General features: G+C 37.2%; 1 protein-coding gene and 1 long non-coding RNA gene across 3 annotated transcripts in view; one reads left to right on the top strand and one right to left on the bottom strand.

The window, feature by feature from the left end:
* The window catches only part of LOC127059594 (uncharacterized), an 876,248-nt gene that overhangs the window by 578,029 nt on the left and 276,894 nt on the right, over positions 1-21,325 (top strand). The window lies entirely within an intron of this gene.
* Positions 7,633-21,325, bottom strand: part of MARCHF1 (membrane associated ring-CH-type finger 1) — an 82,801-nt gene continuing 69,108 nt past the window's right edge. For both annotated transcript variants that reach the window (XM_050974225.1, XM_050974226.1), the window contains 2 exons: positions 10,443-10,590; positions 7,633-8,240 (listed from right to left, as the gene is read on the bottom strand). In XM_050974225.1, the coding sequence (XP_050830182.1) occupies positions 7,939-8,240; positions 10,443-10,590 (450 nt within the window). In that variant the 3' untranslated portion in view covers positions 7,633-7,938. The remainder of the gene's footprint in view (positions 8,241-10,442; positions 10,591-21,325) is intronic.

Consider the following 21,325-nt stretch of genomic DNA (forward strand, 5'->3'; position numbering starts at 1 on the left):
TTACTGATTTTTTGAATTTTCTTCCTTGAAGTCCAAATAGTCATTGCTTGTTAAGCTGGCTTTTAAAAACTGTCTTGTTAAACTACTGCACAAGTAATGAAAAAAGAACAGTGTGTGCATGTGAACTTTTTACATTGAATTATCAGAAAAAAATCATATGTAGCTGTCAGGTATTTATAATTGAATTTAAAATAATCTAGGCTTAAACTGATGATGTGCAAGACCAGTTTATCAGATGAATTTATCAGATAAATAATTCATGTGGCAGTGGGAAAAACAACAAAAAACCCCAAAGCCATGTATTAATTTATTTATTTATAATTTCTGTGCTGAGAGATTTTTGTCCTGACAGGCCTGGATTGGGTGGGGGGGATGTAGAGAGAGTTTTTTGCCTCACATGTGTTACTGAGACAAGCTGCTGGCATCTCTTCATATTCATGGTTAATTTCATAATCCAGTCATGCTTTATAAGCCAGCTATTAGAGTGTTGTATGTTAATGAGTTTCTTTCCTACAAGTGAAAAAAAGACTAATGCTCTCAGGAGTTCTGAACTGTTATTCTGTTTCTTTAAAATATAGAAAGTAGATGCTGGTAACAGTGATGTTCTCTGTTCTTACAAACTTGCTGTGGAGAATACCTTGAATTTGTTCTTCTGTAGCCAAGGATTTCAGATTTTAATGCTAAATCCTCTGTTCATATTCTCTGTAATTTACAGGGCACTTTTCTGATAAAGGATTAATTTTAGGGAAGATTTCTTTCATTCTAATTTGTCAAGTACTGTTTTGCAATGTTCCTGTGTTTTTTAGTTTTCAACTAAGAGCTGTAATAGTTAAGATTAATATTTCATTAATTATCATGGCTCAAAATAAAACATTAAAAAAAAAAAGTAGTACTTTTACACATAAAGTCACTTTCTTTTAAGAACTTTGGGGTTTTTCATTGTACTTTCCAGTTTGTTGCAATGTTCTTACTACTTTATGCTTTTACTTCATCCACCATTGGAAAGCTAAGGCTTCTCTGAGGAAGTGGCTGAATTACATTCAGACTTTCAGTAGCAGCTGACTTTTTAGTTGTGAAACATACCCTACTGATGGTCTCAGCTGGAAAGAACCAGCTGACTTTAAGTCCAGTAGAAATAATGATTTTTTTTCTTTCATGTAAACAAAGCAAATGTGATTTTAAAATAAGAAAAGACAAAACCAAACAGAAGATAATGATGTTCTCAAAGCTGCTTGTATACAGTAAATGTAAATTAAGTTACAGTTCTTTAGTAGTGGAAACAAATTAAGGCATTTGTAAGGGGATACACTTATAGAGTATAACAATTTTTTGTTTGTTAGTTTGTATTTCAATGCAATAACATATTTACTCATCTTTGTGATGGCACTGCTACATGTAAGGACAAAGTCTGGGACCAAAACTGTGTATATTGGAGTTTAACTTTTTTTATAACCAGCAGAGATGAAAGGTTAGTACATTAAACCCTTTCTTTTTCTCAGCAGAAAAAGTTCTCTTCTTAAGGAACCTTCCAGGTTACTTTTTCTAATAAAGGGCAATAAAATGCTTGCAGTGCAGATTTATATCAAATTGGCTTGTTTGGTCAGTCTCAGCATGATACAATGCATAAATTATCTATCTTCTAGCTCTTTCAAGAGCAAAAATTTATTATAATTGATTTCCAGACTTCCCCAACAGAAGTAAGTTTCATGAAGGTCAGAGACTTTGCTAATGAGGTGTTGTGATTTATGCTCTGCAGTTCAAGCTGCTGTCTTAAAATCACCTGCCAAGGTCCTGTGCAGAGTTTCTCTAATGAAACTGAAAATAAGCTGATGGTGAGACACTTACCATAATGGTGCTGTAATCAAGTTCCCTAAGCTTTGACTGTCCACTTTTATTAAAATGGAGAGTTTAATATGTAACTAGTTACCTGTTAAAAAGGAAAAATAAAACTAATCAAGTTATTAGACTAAAAAGACAGCATTACTTTAAAAACAGAATTGCTAAATAATAAATTTAGCCATAACAATATTGCTAAATAAAAATTGAAGCATCCTACTATGTCAGCTCTTATTCAAGTTAACACAATTAACCAAGACAGTACTGTGCTGATTTGAAAACTGATAAAGGGATGATGCCCATTGCTAAGATACAAAGTGCTCAAAAAATCTCATCCACGCTTTTTAATGAAATATTCTTTTTCCCCAGCTCTCAAAATTTGGTAGCAAACCTAGAGGTAAGTGGCACTTGAAGATTCATTAAAGCCTTTGCCTGAACTTCTAGACTGATTTGTTTTTTGACTGTATCTTCTGAGCTCCTGTAAGTAGCAGTCTTTCTTCTGCGAGCCATTAACACTTGGGTTTGTCCTCATCTGAGTTATGACCCCATCTTAATCCTGCTACTTTGCTTTTCACTTCTGTGCTGTTTGTGAGCCGTTTTTAAAATTTGATGATCATGTTGTTCATCATTTTCCCAGGCATGTGCATACACAGATGTAATGGTCCATGTTTCATTATAGAAGTATCTCCTCAAATTATTAGTGATTTACTTAACACACTTAAAAATTACTGTGACCTACCTTCTTTATTTGAAATAGTGCTGATTATTTTCATATATATTATCTTCTTTGGTTTAAAAAAATAGTCCTGTAATCCAGTTAATATCATTTAAGGTATTTGTAAGTAGCAAAAGTGGAAGTTTGTCCCAGGGTCCACATTCTCCAGCAGACTGGAATCATTCTGTTATCAGTCAAGGTTATTTATGAGCTCTGTGTCATTGGTAGTGGAAATGTGGTACACCAGTGTTTTTGGCAAGTTCTTTGACAATTTCTTTCATTTTTAGGAAAGCTCCTGCAGAACAGCCTTAATATTTTACTGGCTGGGTTGTGTGTGTACAGACATCAAACTAAACAGAAACATGCTTTGTGTTCTAACTGTGCTCTTCATCAAGAGATTCGAACTCTTGTGTGCAAAGCAAAAAGGGTTAGGGACCCATAGCTCTACTTTCTTAATTATGAAACCAAAATTGGCTCTACTTTTCCATATGCTAATAAATGGAAATTAATATATCTTTATTACTGTAACTTCTTGTTTCTCCTGTTTCTTCTGAATCTTACAGAGATTTGTGAATCCATTTGCATTTACATAGTGAGGTAGTTAGAGCAGCTTTAAGAAAATGAACAAGTGGCTAGCCTTGGATGTACAGAATGAAATGTGTTAGAACATTACTTCTGTGTTTTGAATATATATGCTTACCAATCATCAGCCATATGATTCCAGCTATTGTGGTATTTTGAAACTTAGCTCACTCTCCCCAGCTGACCATCTATGAGAAAGAGATGATAGAGTAGGTGGATCTGCAGAAAACTAAATTTGGACCTTGGCTGGAACATTCTGTTTTAATCAAGGTAAGATATTTTCTTTGGTTTTACACTTCACAAAATGCACAGGCTTTTTTTTATAATGCAAGCATGCAATATTCCTTTTCATTAAAAAAATGCCTTTAGGGTTTTCAAAAAGGAGAAAACCTCACCAAATCAAATTATAAAATAATACAAAAAGGAACAGGATCCATGCTGACAATCTGGGATTAGCTTTAAAGTATTTAACTCTCCAGTCCATATTTAAAGCTTTCATGTGTTGGACATTCCAAAATCATGGTAAGTTTGTACCAAGGCACTGCTTTCCTTGGGCAGCTTTCATCCTCTTACCTCCCTGGAGCTGAAACCCACTACTAGTTGTCCATTATTCTGTGGATGGATGCAAAACCAGATGCTTTCTAGGCTTCTTTATAGGGTTGAAGCCTGCAAGTTAAGCAACTATAAGTCTTTCAAGTGTTTTGAAAGAGGTATAATGAGGTATTTTCCTGAGCATTCTGCCAAGGCAGGGTACCCAGTAGTAGCCTCTTGCACCTTAGCAGGTTTATCAGTATTAAGTAAGCAACTAAGTTATATTGTTCACCTTTCTTGCAAGAGCGTGGTCTTGCCAATCCGCGTTCAGCATGTGATGCTCTAGGTAACAAGGTGACAAATGTAGAATACTGCAGTACTTTGAGTAATTTGTTTAATACAAATACATTTTTTCACAACATTAAGCAGATACATTACTTTTGTTTCCCTTACCTTCTGTCTTCCAGTACACATTCACCCACAAAAACATACACTTTTTCTTTTGCAAAAGAGAGGGAGTTAAACAAATAACACAAACTTGTAGTTCCGAATATTATACACAGTAAAATACTTTCATCAGAGTAAGTTTCACTGCATTCTTGGAAATTATAAACTGTTTGTTCGGGAGATGGGGAATTATTTTTTCTACACAATAAAAATAAACACTACCTTCAGATAGAGCAGTGTGTGAATGGCACATTTGGACTAGTAAAGAATCTTAGTAATGCTACTGATAGTCAAAAGTGGTGTATGTTTATGCCAGTTTGAAACAAACCATTATAATGTTTGTAACTTAAACACAGGAAAAGAAACGTGCATGTTCACAGGAGTGAATACAGGAATATCTTGATTAAACTTCCAGATCTGACCTGACACCAAATTAGTTCTACCTACCTTTATTAAAACTTAGGTTGAACAAGCTGTTCTTCCTAATGGCAGCTCAGAGCCAGGTTCTGCCCTTGTGGATTTAGCCAGGCCAAATTCCACTGTCAGCATATTTGCCAGAGCTGCACTGTGGCTACACAGGAGTTTTACATGGTTCTTTATTTGAGATGGTATCTTCATTAAAACGTCTTTAGACTTCATCTTAAAACATTCAGTATACTGTTCTGTTTAGTTGTGTGGTTTTAGTGGGTTTTTTTTCCCAGGATAGAATACTGTGGTTAATAAATTAATACAGAAAATTGTACTTTGTTTGGGAACGAAAAAGTCTTGGTTGATAAGGATCTGTCTAGTTTCTCTATCCATGTACCTTCCTTATTACTGAAGACCAGAATCCAAGGCATGGTGGTGTGAATAGCTCCTTGCCCACTTGAAGAGGTTGCAGCCTGCTTCAGAAACTAATTCCCATCCTGCATGAAATTCCTGAAAGCTCTAGAAAATCCAGTGCATCTAAGAAGAGAAAGGGATGCACAGGCTAACACTGTAATGCATTGAAAGTTAAAGGCTGCTTTAAGCCAGCTGAAATCTCTCTTGCTGGTGACTTGTCTCATTGTCCATCTCAGCAGACAATGTCCCATTTACTCCTTTTCCTGCTGTCCATTCAGTATTTCCAAGAAAGAGGAGGAATTTCAACAGAAGTCTTTCTGCTTTCTTTTATTTAATTAACTGTAAACTCAGTTGCATATATGGTTGAGTGCCAGAACAGTGTTTGAAGTTGAAGGCATTGGTATAAAAGTTTTCACATTGTCTTTTCTGTTGCTGACTCTTCAGTGTGTTTTTTAAAAATGTAAAATCTTGTTGGATGCTACAGTTCTGCTTTCAGAATCTTCAGGTATTTTCTTCTTCTAGGTGAATTTTAGGCTTGTTCAATAAAAAACCCCAATAAGAATTACTCTCCAGTAAGCTGACAAAATAAGGGATAAAGTACTTTCAATGGGTCATGATGCTACTGCAGTCAAAGAACAAGCTGGCTAAAGAAGCAGGGTTACTTTCACTTAGTAAGAAACTATTATTACAGAAAGCTCTTCATTATGTTCCACAATAATGTTCTTGTCAGTAAATTTTGCTGAGGTTTATTGTAAACATCCTTCCAAACATTCATATGCAGTTAGTAATTTTATGTGTCTGATGTCAGATATCATGAGAATTACCTTTTACCAAGTAGCTTTTTGAAAACCATGCCATTGCAGACTATCTTAAGCATGTGCAGTTACTAGACATTCCTTAGTCATGTTGTCATGCTCTGAAGACCTTCTGAAATCTCCTCCACAATTTTAAATGGAAAAGTGATTTGGCTTCTCTTGTATGTTGTTTCAAATAAGAAGCTGCTACAATTGGAAGTTGCAGTTGTATAGCTGGGAAATTATTTTATATAAAAAGTGTGTGCCATTACATGAAAAAACGTCAACATTAATCCAGCTCACCTGGAGTACCTGACAGCAAATATTGACATATATTAAGGACCCATTAAAGCACCAAGATTTTGTGTCCTGTCTAGCCAGATAACCATCACTTAGTCACAGCCAACTTACAAGAGCAATTCCAATACAAAAGAATATAATGATCTGATTAAAGACACATTTCTTGCTAACACTGCTACTTCTAGTATTCCCTGAGCCTTAAGCCAGTAAACATTGACAAAGGAATACCTAGTATATAAATTCCAATACATCTTAGGCCCTAAAGCCTGGGTATTTGCAAGAATGGGATGAGTCTGTTATTTCACTGTAAATATTTCAGTGTACAAAGAGAAAATTTACCAGTAGAAACTTCAAGGCTTCTGTAGAACTCTTGTTTATTTATAATTGTGGCAGATACCATTCCTTTAAGTGAATCTCTACTCTCCTGTCCTCATTTCTCTGGTTCTTTACTTCCTTTTTTGCTTTTCCTCCTTTAGTAAATACAAGATTAAAAAAAGAAATTTCAACTTCTTTTTAAAACACACATTTTGTTCAGGCCCCAGACTTGTGCACACCAGTACATAACTATTCCGAGTCAATACTTGCTCTTGTGTCCTTATAGTAAACACCACAGTTTTGCAAAGTGAATCACAAAATTGGTTCCTTATACATAATTCATCCTGTTGGACACAGGATTATATCTACATTCATTTATCTATTGCACCTTTTAATGCTATTCACACTTCATTTTCATATGCCAGTGCTCAAAACATGAAATTAACAACTGAACTGTTGAATCTCTAACACCTTAAGTTTACCTGTACAGAAGGAAACCATTGATCTGTTTTTTTCAGTCAGGAAGATAAAAACTAGCTTTTTAGAACAAGGAGATAAAAACTATTGTTTTCTTAAGATATGTAGGTAGGTATGTTCTATTACATCTACCTTTCTGTGTCATGAATCTTAAAAAATAAAAACAAAAGTAGCTTCCATCTTCAGTATGTCATCCTTTTTCAGACCTTTGATAACAATTTACTTCTGTGTAATTCTGCAGTAAACTGCTTTTTTTTTTCATTTACAATTCTGCCTCAATACTTTGGTTATCCAATTTATGCCTAATTCACTCCTATAAAGTAAAATAAACAGCAGAGCTACTCTTCTAAATGCATATCTACATAATGTCTCCTTCCTTACTTCCCTGACATTTAAAAAAAAACTATCTGCAGCTTATGGAGACGTGAGTTTATACTGGTTGGAACTGCTTACTTTTAAAAAATCCAGCTATAGTTAAAAACAACTGGTTCAAATATCCATAGTTGACACAGCTGCCCAAACATTCAGGCTCCACTACAGTCACATGAAGGTGTTACCGTACGAGGCTTAGAGAGGGAGTGCTGGAATACAGCCCTCTGTACTTGGATGCTGTTAATGCATATTACTTGGATTGGTACCCTTTGAAGTGGATCTTTGAAAAGGTAAATAGCAAATACAACTTCTAGTAGTAAACAGATGAAAGGTTTTGTGTCTTCTGTAAACAAAATCATTGTATCACTTCTGTTTTCTACTTTCCCAGCCAGCCCAGTTAGGAAAAAAAAAAAAAAAAACCAACAAAAGTACATTGTTACATAGGTTTGGCATTGTCTGTTAAACCTGTTCTCTATTGCACTTTCTACACTTCCACTTTCACTACACTTTGCTGACTAGTTGCGAAACTACATCACGAACGGTCACACTCCATACAGTAACAAGTTGCTTTGCTGGATCCATTTTCCTTGTACGGTTTTGGTGTTTGTATGGGGTATTTTTTTTGTCGTTTGGTTGGGGGTCTTCTTTAAGTGAAAATATGCACAGTCATTTCTACTTTCTTGTAGCATTTGTAGTGTAGCAGACACTACGGCTTTACTCTGCAAAGAAGAAGCAATGCTGTCCATGTCAAACTGGCATCACCTCCGACATCGCCTCCTCCGCCGCCGGCTGAGAGTTTGTACCTGTCTGTGCTACTGGCACCACCACTGCGTCCTTCACCTCCGAGGGCTGAGTGCACGGAGAGCTTTTCTCCTCCAGTTTTTTGATGGTGTCTGGGCAGTTCTGAACAAAGATCACTCTGTTGTAGGCTTTCAACCTCCGCCACAGCTGGACATAGACCTTACACTGCACATACATGAAGACCAGGCCTCCTGTGAATCCAATGGCCACCACAACGAGTTTTGTCCAAAACGGCCATTCGAGGACACCTTGGAAATAGAAAGCTTATGTTATACATTGAATATCAAGCACTGTTTCAGTAAAGAAAAGAAGCCACTGGCTAAGAATGCCCAGGTATGTGCATGCTATTGGGGCACTTGTAGATCTAGAAAATAGATGGGGTTTCCTATTCCATAGGCCAGCCAAGAAACTGCCCATGGAATAGGAAAACTGCTTCCTACTTTTAACTGATTTGACCACCAATCAAAAACCCAATGCCACTCTCAAAATCTTTCTTTCAGGATTTCTTCCACCTTTTAACATTAAAGATAGGCTGCTGCTGCTGCGGTAATACAGGAAGCATTTTTTTAATTAACTTGTATGGGACAGAGAGTTTTGTAGCTTTCATTTTTTCCAGGACTGCCATGTTTTCAGACTTGAGCTTTCTTAGGAGAAAGGTCAGCTGAACCTAGACCTGTTTCTTCAAGCAGAATAAATTTATGTGAAACTTGATTCCTTACCACTGGTGCCATAAAAATTCTAGAATATTTAAAATATATTTTAAATCTGCTTTTTTATAAACCAGCGTCAGGTTTAGTAATTAAAGGGTTTGCATCATACACTTCCCTAAAGAGAAAAAAACCCCAACCCCTTAAATAATTTGAGATATCCATTTAAAATGGGATTTTTTAGCTAGAACATTAACAAACAATACTAGTTTTATTCAGGGTTTCAATTTTTCTCCTTCTCAAAATATGTTTATTACCAGTTTTTTCTCCAGTGCTTACTTGTCTTTGTCTTGGCAATTCCCATTTAAAGAGAGAAAATGGGGAAGAAAGCAAACTACTACATGTATGTCCTTCTTGTTCCCCACAAATATGTGTTCGCTTTTGTAAAAGTACTCTCCCCTGCAACAAGCAAATTTTGGAGCAAAAGTGTCTTCTTCACACTTCTGTGTGTTGTAAGTAGCTCCAGGGCATCTCTTTGTCCATTTTTTAGTGTAAAGAATCAACCATTACATTTGGCAAATACTGAATGCTATACAAATAATAAATACTTTTTGAGCCTACCAGGAATAATCAACATGATTCTTATGCATTGTGTGTAACAACAAAAATCCCTGTTAGCTGTTTTGTTATGTAAATTCAGCTAATCTACAGAAATAGCTTCCCCCTTGTAATGAGTAGGGTGATGTAGTTGTACTCAGAAATTCAAAGCCATCCCTAGTCCTGTCCTCTGGGCCAGGTTTTTTGAGATAAAAAACAAGGTTACCTATTTCAAAAGAATGCAAAACAAGACTTTGTAGTGTGTATTACTAAGGCTTGTTGCTTATTTTCCTCTCTAAGGCAAGAAAGCCAAGCATCAGGAGTATCATCAAATATTTATCTAACTAGCAAGGCACAAAGCTCCACCTGTTTTGTTTTCCATATTAACTTTGGAATATAACACAAAGCTAGAGACCTTTGTTCCTCTAGGGTGCTTAAATTCAATTCAGAACAAAACTCAAAAGCTTTTTATCATCATGATCACCTTTAAGACTGAATTTAAGAGCAAACTAAGATTTGAAATGGAAAACAGTAGTTAAGTTTATGATATATTTTCCACATATGCTAAGTATGGCTCCTACTGACATTAGGCATGCATTTTGTTACACATGTCCAGTTGGATTTTCAGTATCTCTGCAGATGGAGATTCCTCTGTTCCAGTGCATAACCAATAATACAGCTGGAACATGGACATTGACAGTGAAATTCTCTTTGAAAGGACACAGGAATGGCTTTCCATGCTACTCAAATCCCACATGAAGGACTAACACAACTGGAAAACAGTCTCTTGCAAGTTCACATTAGGAAGGTTGTTAATGAAGAGGCTCTATCAGACTTTACTTCCTATCATGGTTCAAGGGATTAATATAAATAAATTGCTATTTAAGGACCTGAACTTGCACTGAGCTGTTTGAACTTGACTCATCTTTTTGCCTGAGCTTTAGAATTACCTAGATAATGGGAGATTAACCCAGGAAGAACTGGCAGGCCAGTTAAGCTGTTGCAATGATTACACAAAGTAGACTTCTCTCTGCTGGGGCATAAGGTAAGATTTTTATGCTGATGCATTCAGAACTTCTGCATTAAAGTCTCTGGTGTAGGCATGTGAGCTGTTATTTAAGAACAGAATGTGACTGGTTACAGAGCTGCCTTTCAAAGGCAGGTACTGCATTATCAGCAGCACTGAAGAAGATAAAAGATACTTACCATTATCATTGCCTTGTTTAATTTCTTCAGCGGTTCTGTCAATTAAAACATACAATGACCAAACAACACAGGTAATTGCAATTATATGGAATGTGACTGAACACACAATTTTTCTCCTCTCACTTGTTGTCATCTGTAATTTCTCCCACTGAAATAAAAATAAAAAAAAAGTAATTTAAAAAATCTGGGTTGTAAAATTTGACATTAAACTGATTAGGCCATTGTGGCTCTTTCTACCAAAAACACAAGCAGTAATAAAATGAACAATTCCTTTAGTTTTGGTAATGTGCATTACAGGAGTGTGTGCATTGTCCCCGTTAAATTCACAATGATCTCATTTTCACAGATTCAGGGGAATGAAGAATACTGTTCTGTTTCTGTCTGCTTGGGAATGATATCTTAAGTCATTTCATTACAGTACAGCCATAACATGTTAATAGACAGATAAAGATTAATTTTAATTTAAATTTGCATTTCTGGTGGTGAGAGAAGAAAAAGCCCAAACATTTGTTTGTAATATGTATTAAAATTATAGGAATGCAGCTATGTAACTGCTATGCAGTCTTCCCATAAAATAAAAGCACAGGAAATGCAACTGCATTGAGGATTAAATTCAATAAACTCAAAAAGATGATTACATGGAAATGGTCATATATGATAGCAACCAAATAACTTCAGTAATGCAAGGAGGATCTTCCAGGCACGTGTCTGTGAATTTTGGTGCTAAATCCTGGCTTAAGTTAAAGCTATTTTAAGATGAAATAGGCTATTCTCTCCAAATGATCAATGCAGCTCTTGAGGCAATTTTTTTAAATCTCACTTGTGACATGAGTTTTTTTTGCAGCACTTCTTCAAAACAAAACCCTTCTCTCCTAAAACATTTGCCTTTAAAAACAGATGAAAGAATAGAGCACCTAAAAGCAAAACACCTCAATTTTGATGGATAATCTTGGAGCCAGCACTGGCAGCTCAGGAAGGAAAGCGTTACAAAGCATGAGACACGAGTGCCACCTCCCTGTGGCTCTGTTAACACTGGACTGAGCTGCACTCAGCTCAGTGCCACAGCACTGCTGCCACCTGCTACGGCTAGGACAGCAACCACAGCCTCTGCAGAGCACTGCCATGCTGCACATTTACTGTCAAGCTGTGAGTTTGTCTTGGTTTTCCTTGTTTAGGTTTTTTGATCGTTTTTTTTTTATTAGCTCTTTTCACTGTTTGGGATTTGTTAAAATTTTTCTTCCCGGCAATAACAAAGTTTTCTAAATTCCTTAAGGCTAGGGCTGGAGATGCCATCCAAGCTAGATGTTTAGCCTTTAACCTGAAACCAACACAGCCATTCTACTCTACAGTCATGTTATGGTTTGAAGGAGCACAACTGCAGTAAAATCTGAGGAGGGTCAGTGCTGTGTCACCAAGGGGAATAACTCTCAGAAATGCTTCTTCCTGCTTGTAGAGCAGGACATACCAGGCCAAACAAACTTCAGTCTTTATTGGCAGTTAAATCTTGCATGTTTCAGAGCTGTTGTCTCAAAACACAATCTCTAGAACATTTTCTAGCCCTTGACAAAATTCTATGAATCACAGAATATTTTTGGTTGGAAGGGAACTTAAGGCTCATCCTGTCCTATCCAACTCCCCTGCAATGAGCAGGGACATAGGGGATTATGGGACTGGGAGACTGCAGAATATCTCGTGCTCCCAGTTTGGGATACAGGAAAGGAATAAGGTACAAGGAGAGACTCCATCTGTCAGGGGCACATACCTGGGAGCAATTTACAGCTCTTAGTGCGCTCCAAAGCTGCTCTTTTGTTTTGCCCTGCCCTTGCTGCAGTCATAATTCTCTCAACTATGGTGATGATGAGCTGAACTCAGAAGAAAAGAAGCAATTAAATTTTGTGCTGTACTTCTGGTGATCCCAGTGGTAGCTGATGTAACTTCCCCAACCTACTCACATATTTTAGGTTGGGTGAGCAGAGAGTACTTTGTGACTAGATGAGTCATGCTCTACTGGATGAGTGATGTTAGTAGATGAGCCAGCAATTTATGTCGTCCTGGAGCAGAAAAGGGCAATTCCCTATTTTAGGATTTTTGCAATAGGCTTGTATCAAAAAATTAACTGTCAGTTTTAGCACAGACTTGCTTGGACAAAAGCACAGTTATGTGAAATCAAAACTTCTTGAAAATCTGTAACAAAGGGTGAGACAACAATGTAATGAACAATGAAAGCATCTGCCCCTTTTACTTGTGCTTGATAGTCCAGGACCTGATACAGCCTAAAGTCGTGTGGGGAATTTTGGCAGGCACTACCTTCCATGTCACACAGCGCATTAATGCCTCCTTAACCTCTGATAAATTCATCCCTGCTGTGTTTTGAAGCTCCTGCAGTTTTCATGGCTTTCCACATTCATAAGAGAAAGATAAAAATAAATTGTGTCATGTTTTATTATCTTCATCAGTGATCTCCAAGAAAATACAGCCATCAAGGTTGATGACACTGTGACATGCCATTGATAGAATACCAGATGCTACCAAGAACAGAAAACCAGTGCAAAATTAAGTACCTGGATGCAATTTTCTTTGGAAATTTAGATATTAATGCTCCTAAGGTGCTTTAGATACTGTAATGACTGAAATAAATGGTAACAGCCAGAGGAGACATTTATAATGACTTGCAAATTATTGAGTCACTGAATTAATAGAAAAACCTGTAGCTTTTGCCCAGCCCCCTAAAAAACATCCCTTCACTGTTGTACATCCAATTGTTACACCCAGAGATTCTGTAGTCCCGGCAGCAATACAAACACAGACTGGAAATCATAAAGGCAGATGGTTTAATGTCCTGCAACTGAAAGCAACCACACAAATATCATAATGCTTCATAGAACAGGTGTGCTAGAACACTTTGTAACATCTAACTGGAGTCAAAAGATCTTTTAAACGAGTCACCAAATAAATCCAAAGTGTAAAAAAAAAAACCCAAATGCATTTCCAGCAGAAAGCTTGGGATATCCCCAGCTCCCTTTTTATTTTCCGAATAAGCTTTCCAAACATGTCGCTTGCACTGTGCTCTAAAAACCACTGGAGGGTGGTAGGAGACTGCCTGACTCGCAGGTTCCCACCAAGAATGGAAAGCAGCTGGATTGTGAATGTGATCAGAAACACTCGTCCCACCCCAGCTACTGCTTACAGCTGCTTCTAGGACACAACGTGCATCTCAGTTGGAATTCCTATGCTTTACTGCCAGAGGAGTTTGGAATATCTTTAAACTGGCAGCTGTAAAACAGTACCTTGATCTAGGTTTCTACCTTGTGTTTTGCTTTTGTTTCCTGAAGAAAATTTCACTCAGAAACTTCAGGAGAATGGTTACTGATTTCAAATCCCACTCTTGTAATTACGAAACGTAGTCATGAGTCTTCTGGGGAAATTTAAAAAAAAAATTTAAAAACCCTACCAAACACGAAAACACACAGGGAACTTTAAATAATGTGTAGCCAACCACTTCCCTTTCCTGTAAAGTAGTTTGAGAAAATCTTTCATATTTATTTTAAAGGACAAAAATCTGCCTCCCTGCATGCCACTTCTAAGAAAAGCTTGATTAATCAATATGCAAAAAGTGATTACAGATATATTCTTTAGTATCTTCTGAAAACACTCCCTGTGAGTGAGGGGATGCTGCTTCATGTCCTACATATCAACACAGCCTCTCTGCTTAACAGAAGCAAATCTGCAATTTTAATTCCCTCCCATACATTATGCTTTCTGCAAAGTGGTTTCATTTTGGCCAATGCAGAACCCAAAGCCCCACACTGCTCACACAAAAGCTGTCTCCACACCTCACAATGGCACTCAGCAAACTCTGCTGCCTGTGTTTCCTTTCCCCACCTTTGCATTGTAGATTTGCTGCCTGCCTGCTCCCATCCACTACTCTGTGCCCCCTGTCCATGGTAATATTCTGTCACACTGGCTACAGATTTTTGTCTACACCAATGTCCTGAGGCAACTGCAGTGCTACTGCAGGTTTGCAGATTCACACCTCTACAGCTGAAGGTCTCTCTGCTGCAGGGGCTCAGCACTGAGGATGCCAAATATTGAAGGTGAAGTTAATGGGCTGCTTTGCAACATATGATGAATGCCAGGACTTTTTAACCCCTGGGTATTTTCAGAAACCCTGTTTTAAAAATTGCATGTAAGGAGGTCTGACAGGGGAAGCTGGCATGGGGGAAATAGTGCTAATATTAAATATTTTTTGTGACATTTTTCTCCCTATCCATCATTTAGCAGAAAAAAATGCCTATGTATTATGTAAACAACAACCAGAGCTAGAAGGATTTCTGCTCTCACCTAGAGCTAAAGTCATGATGCAATATTTTCTGAATTCTTTCTACAGTCTGAAGAAATATTTCAGCCAACCTTTATCTTAAAGTAATTATGCCTGCAAAATAAAGGCTAAAATTACTTCATAGAGGCTGGAGTAGAAACTGCACTCTGCACACAGACTAAAAAACACACAGAAAAAGGTCTTTCTTATCTGAAACTCAACCCAAAGGATTTAGCCAGCACTTTTGAAAAACAACTGGTGTGGTGTATGCTGAAGTGAGCTGAGCAGTGAAGATATGTCAACAGTGTGAACATGTAGCTCAGAGTTATTTATATTAGGGAGGGTTTTCCATTCACTTGTTGCAGTATTAATTGGCTCAGGCTCCACAGTGAGCTGTTCACTGCTATCAACCTACCAGCTGGAGGAAAGCAGCTGCCATGGTAGTTTTGGGAATGGAATTTGTGCAGTGGGTGGAAGAGGAAGAAATAATAGTAATAAAGGACAACAGGGCTCCACTTGTGTTGGGAGTACAAAATAGCCTCGCAGAAATTGGAAGTGTTCATAAGAGATGAGACTTCAAACCTTGTTATTTGAATGAAAGCTTTCTGGGCCTCTCTGTGCCACCTAGACAACATGTGGATACAGCCTGTACCACAGAGACAATGTCTTAAAGGACAAGGCATGTGTCCCCACATCCTGCTCCTACGTGAGAAGTGCCCCTCAGACAGTCCAAGAGAATGAGCCAGGTCTGACAGCTGACAAGAGAAGGGTTTGGACCATGAAAACACCTACACTGTGCTCTTTTCCCCAAACACATCCAGAGAGTAGGAAGATCTGAGCAGGAAAATACAGAAAACATATTTGTCATCACCTTTTTTCAAAAGATGTATCCCAGAGAAGAAACCCTTGTAAGGATAAAGAATAGATGACCATAATTAGACCCCTGGCATGTCAATTGCTGAACAGGGAAATGAAATGAATTTTTAAAATCCCATGTCATCTGGTGGATCATATGGCTCTATCTATGCACAACCTTATCTCCATCTAGTTATCTCATTAGATGTTCTAGTACAGATCACTGTCTGGCAAATCGGTCTGAATTTTGTTCAAAATTGATTTCTGTCCCTTAGGAGACACTAAACAAACCTGTCTGGAATTCAAAAGAATTTCTGTGGTGTATTTAAAACACCTATTAAAATTTTAAACTTAACCAGAAATGGGTGCATTTCTAAAGACAAACACACTTAATTCACTTTTCTATGATATGCATACCTAGAATAATAAAACAAATGCATAATGAAAACTATCACTATCACCTTAAGATTATCATCTGCAAAGAACTAATAATTCAGTTTGATCATAACCAAGATGGCACCTTGTTTCTTTTTTGTGACAATTAGAACACTTTAGTGATATCATCAGTATGCACTCTTCACAAGATTATGCAATGTTCTGCTGTGTACGACATCAATTAGCAAACCCTTAAAAATGTTAAAGAGAAGTAAAGAAATTAAGTAATTCAAGAACATAATTTCTAAGATGAAGTAGCTGTTTTTTGTAATATGAAAGTGGTATTGAGAATACTTGTCACTTACCAGCTAAAAGAACTTGAGTACCTGCATCCTAATCATCACAGACTAAGAAAAAAAAACTCAATAAAAACCCCAAACCAAACCAAACCTAAACTTAAAAAACCAAAAAAAACCTACAAAACAAAACACAACACCTGTGCTTTGGAAATACAGGACCTCATGTCCCTCTCATCCAGTGCTCTGTTCTGGATAGAGGCCAACACCAGACACTTTGGAGAGATGTGCAAGAAACCCCGTGGGAAGTAATTACTGCATAATCCCTCCATATTGGGAGCCTCTTTCCAGCTCCCACCTGCTGGAATTTGCTTTACATCAATATCCAGAATGCAAAAGTACCTGACCAAGTGTTTACTTTCCAAGCTTATTCTTTGAACGCTGAAAAGACATTAACCAATCTTCTGTTCAATCACGAACTCCTCATTCACAATTTTTCTTTTCTTGCTTTAAGACCTTTAAGAAAAAGATCACTATCTCCAAGCACAGTACACTTCAGCTACCTTATCTAAAAAATAATCCTGGCAGAAAAACTGCAGGTAAAACATTTAACCACTGATCAGGAGTGAACGACCACCCTAGTGTAAAACTATGGGGAGTGTCTGCTACTACAAACAAGAGAGACACATCTAGAACTCTAGAAAATATTTACTTCAGCTCTCTGGGCTTTAACATGACTTTACTACTCAAAAAACAAAAAAGAAGCTACAGTTGGTAACCCATATAGAAACAGGGATAAAAGGGGTAGAGTCTATGTCTCCATTAACTTTTATCACAGTTAGACAAGAAGAGAAACAGATGCTACTGTTGGCTGTTCTCCCTACAGTATTTCCACGATCATTCTATCAAAGGATCTAGTTGGTCAGTTTTGTTCTCTTTGCAGTTGTTGTCTCCTGCCTCTGTCTACTCCATATTTCCAAAAGAGCAGCATATCTAATTGAAGGCCTGACATTTGCTCCAGTCACTAAACAGCAAATACCTTTAAATCACAGTCCAGTGCTCAAACAACTTAGACACATACACACAAAGAAAACCATAAAAAAAAACCCCAATCAGTTGAATGGCCACACCACAAGAGCACAAACCATAATTATGCTGAGATTTCCCTCTCTGACCAAAGCAGGTAGGGCTGCTGCATTCTGTGGTATATTCTAGAGGCAATATAACAGCAGCCATGGCATAGGCTCAGTGGTGGATTTGAGATGGATTCTGCTGTGGTCAAAGCAGCCACAAGTCCTTTCTCCACTATAGGAGCCACAACAAACCATCTCCCAATGGTCTGTGCCTGAGTCTCTGTCTTTGAATATCAAGTAGGATTTCCCTTTGCACATCTGAGTGCTTATTGTGGGATGGACGTGGACAGAAGACTCCCATAGCATGACAGAAATCAGAAAAAGAGAGAAATTAGAAAAACTAAGATAGCAACATGCTGGAGACCACCATCCTATTACATGGTTTTGTAACCCTCTCCACTTCCCCTTCAGTAATGTCCAGTTGCAGGAAATTTCCCAGAAGATCTGCTGCTTTAGGGACCTAAAACAAGTTGTGGAATATGATCACAGTTTTGCTAGTCTTTACTTCAATCACTTTCTCTCCAGTATTCATCACAGTGCTTAATTTCCTCTACTTCAAATTGTCCAGCCTGCTGAGAATCAGTTGAAGTTGTTATAAAGATCTGGTTTGGTTTAAATGTGTTGGCCAAAACCCTGGTATTTTTAAATACATTGTTGTTTAAACATACCTGGACATATCCTTTTTTAGCAGCTATCTACACATTATCTACAAATCTGTCTGAATTTCCACATAACAAAGATTTAAAAAAGGAGTTGATGCTTTTAATTATTTAATTATAAATATGGCTTTAGGAAGGATACTGACTTTCCAATGAATAGCTACACCTGCCTTCTCTGTCTTTTAATTTTCCCACAAGAGAGATTCTTTTAATCCAATTAAATAAAAATAAAATAGAGGAAAGTTGTGCTGAGGAAAGCTATAGTAATTAAAATAAAACTACTGCCTAGTGCTCTAGTAAAGAGCTGAGGGGAGCTATCCATTCTGGAAAAAAAAGAGGGAACTAATTTTTTTCCCAATAAATTTAATAAAATACAACAGGAATAAAATTTAGTTAACAAAACCCACCAAGCCTGAGTAAAGCAGAAATTATCCCATTTGGTCATAATTTAGATCCACTACTGGAATTTCTGTGTTCAAAAGAACATCACATCATCATTGTTCAAAAGAAAACCCATTTTAGCATGCATTCCACCAACAAGCAAGCATCAGCCTGTGAACAGATCATTCTCACATCAATAGATCCCAGGCAAAATAAATTTGAGGCAGGTAAAAACCATAGAATTGTACGTGTTAATTATGTGACAGATAATTACCTGCGTTAATCAGATCATGAATAGCAGCCCTGTCCCATGGGAGATGGTAAAGTTCCTAACTTCAAAATTAAACAGCAAAAATGGCATTTTTAAAAAAACTCCATGAATCACAATGACTGGTTTAGGTCAATGCTTGGGTTGATTATGCTCTTTTAATTTCACATTAGTTGCTATACGTTTTGTGTCAGCATTCCATTTCCACTTTCTTTATTTGTAAAGCCAGAGATTCTCTTAATTATTTTCAATGCTTCAGCCTCCCAGTCCTTCCTTGGTTATAACTATTGATGAGGTCAAGCTGTAAAACAAAACACTGAAAGGCCTGAAATTAACAAAAATGAAAAGGAGGCGCCAAGTTCTTAAAAAATAAGAGAGAGAGAGGCTGATGAACTGCAGGATTGAGTAGGGGTCTCTAACTAAAATGGGAATGGAATCTTTTGATGCAAGTAGCACCTGTAAAACAACTCAGATCAAACTGTTTATTACAGCCTCAGAAAGCACAGAAGATTTGTACCTCCCAGAGCTCATGTTCATGGGTCTGTGCAATAGTGGATAACACTACTAATACCCAGAGCTGAACAATCTCCCAAATTCCCTTTGCTTTTGCAAATGCTGCTGAGCAGCAAAGCAGCTAATTTGGTTACTGCCATTTATTTAGCAGAGGACACCGTTTTCATTTAATTTTCTACTACAATATTTTTCATTTGCTTCTTAAAAGAATGCAAGTTCAAAGCAATAACTGTACAAACATTTTGCTCTGCCTGCAGGAAGGATGCTGCACATGGGGTGTCCCAGCAAAGTAGCACAGTAAGTTGGCTTTTAGCAAGTCTAGGGGTATGTTATGATGGCCTCAAGGTAAGAGGCACAAGAATCTTTTGTCAGAAGTCTGAGGGAACTGGGACAGCTGTGTGAATAAAGCTGAATGGAAGAGAAAGACATATGGAAATGGCAGGCTAGCACAAATTCTACCGCCATAAGAAAGCTAAGCTCCAGTTTGTTCTTGCGGCAGAAAATGCAAGCCAGCATTATTCTGTGAACTGCAGCATGCTGTCTATATACAGATAAATTAGCAGCAATGCTCTATTATCCTCAAAAATTAGGAATACAACTGTCTGAACAAAGTAGTCCCTTGCATCCCCAAGGCATCACAATGGGATATAAATGCTATAGAATCATTTTTACTTTACAAGCTTTAATATACACATTGTCCCTTGAGCCCAAAGTTATTTGCTATAATGACATGATAGCCAACAAGAAAGTAATAGCTTTGTGCCTTTGTGCATACTGGTGAAGTGTCTGACCCCACATATTGCAGGCAATTATTTGAGGCTACTGATGTTTTGAGACAGTTCACTGGAAGAAAGATAACACTGGAGCAGGTTGCCTTGACGACACTATGTAGCTGCACCAGAAATCAAAGGAAAAATGCAGGAGCTCCTTCTGTGTTGAGGACTGCAAAATATTCATCAAATTGGGTGAAAAGGGAACTAGTCCCACAGCAAGTCCTGTGCAATATTTGATACCACTTCTTATCACAAGCATTATTAGAAAACCACAGACAAAGGCAGGGGGGGTTCAGCACAGGGCTGTAAGAATTGAACAGCAAGCAGTTTGGCAATGGCTGCCCAAAAGTTTGGGGCTTTTTCTTGTGAGACTCTTCTAGTCACGTCTGGATCTGAGAGTTTACTTTGGAAGAAGTAGTTTCTAATGGCCAGCACTTTTGATTTCAGAGCAGAATATCACAGATATTTCACTGCAGGTTCTGTGACGTTTGGCAGCGATCACCATACTCTTTCAAAAGAAATGTAAATATAAATTACCAAGCTACCATTGAATCAAAATTAAAAAACACCCTTAACATATTTTGCCATCAGTGAATGTTTCAGGTGCGCTATATTTTTTTATATCAGCATATAAGCAAATACAGAATACAAGAGGGATAAACACTTAGAAGATATACACATTCAAAATAAATAAGACCAAGTTTATTTCATGATCAGCATTTTCTCTGCTTCTGTTTAATTTAATAGAAACATATCATTCTGTACTAAAAGAGCCTTCCCAGTCCTCTATTTTTAAAAAAGCATAAATTCAGATACTCTTTCTATGAGAAAGAAAATTAACCTCAACTGCTATACAATGCTTCTGTAAACAAAAAAATTGACTTGAGCTTCCTTAATGACCAAGAGCAACCACATGGTAACAATGAGCAATATTGCTCATGCCTCACATAAATAATGATTTATTTGTAAATCATTTCAAAAATAGAATTGGGAGAGACAATAGACATCTGTGACATCACACAATAACCTGTTGGGATGATGCAGCAAAGTAAGACACCTCATCAGATACTGGATGTCTTAAATAGATAGCAAAATTTAAATATGAAAAGTATTTTGAAGTATAGCAAGACATTGTTGAGAATCTCCATTTAAAGAGATTTTTGTGTTTAAAGCTCCTTTTAATTTGACCCTTTAATCCATTTCATTTTCACTGTATTTTCATTCAATTCCCATTTCTACCAGTCTTCAAACACCAAATTCAAGAGATATGAAATGCAGGTGTTAATATCCACGATTGCATCTTTTTTAAAGA

The sequence above is a fragment of the Serinus canaria genome, chromosome 4, assembly GCF_022539315.1.
Source record: "Serinus canaria isolate serCan28SL12 chromosome 4, serCan2020, whole genome shotgun sequence".
NCBI lineage: Eukaryota > Metazoa > Chordata > Aves > Passeriformes > Fringillidae > Serinus > Serinus canaria.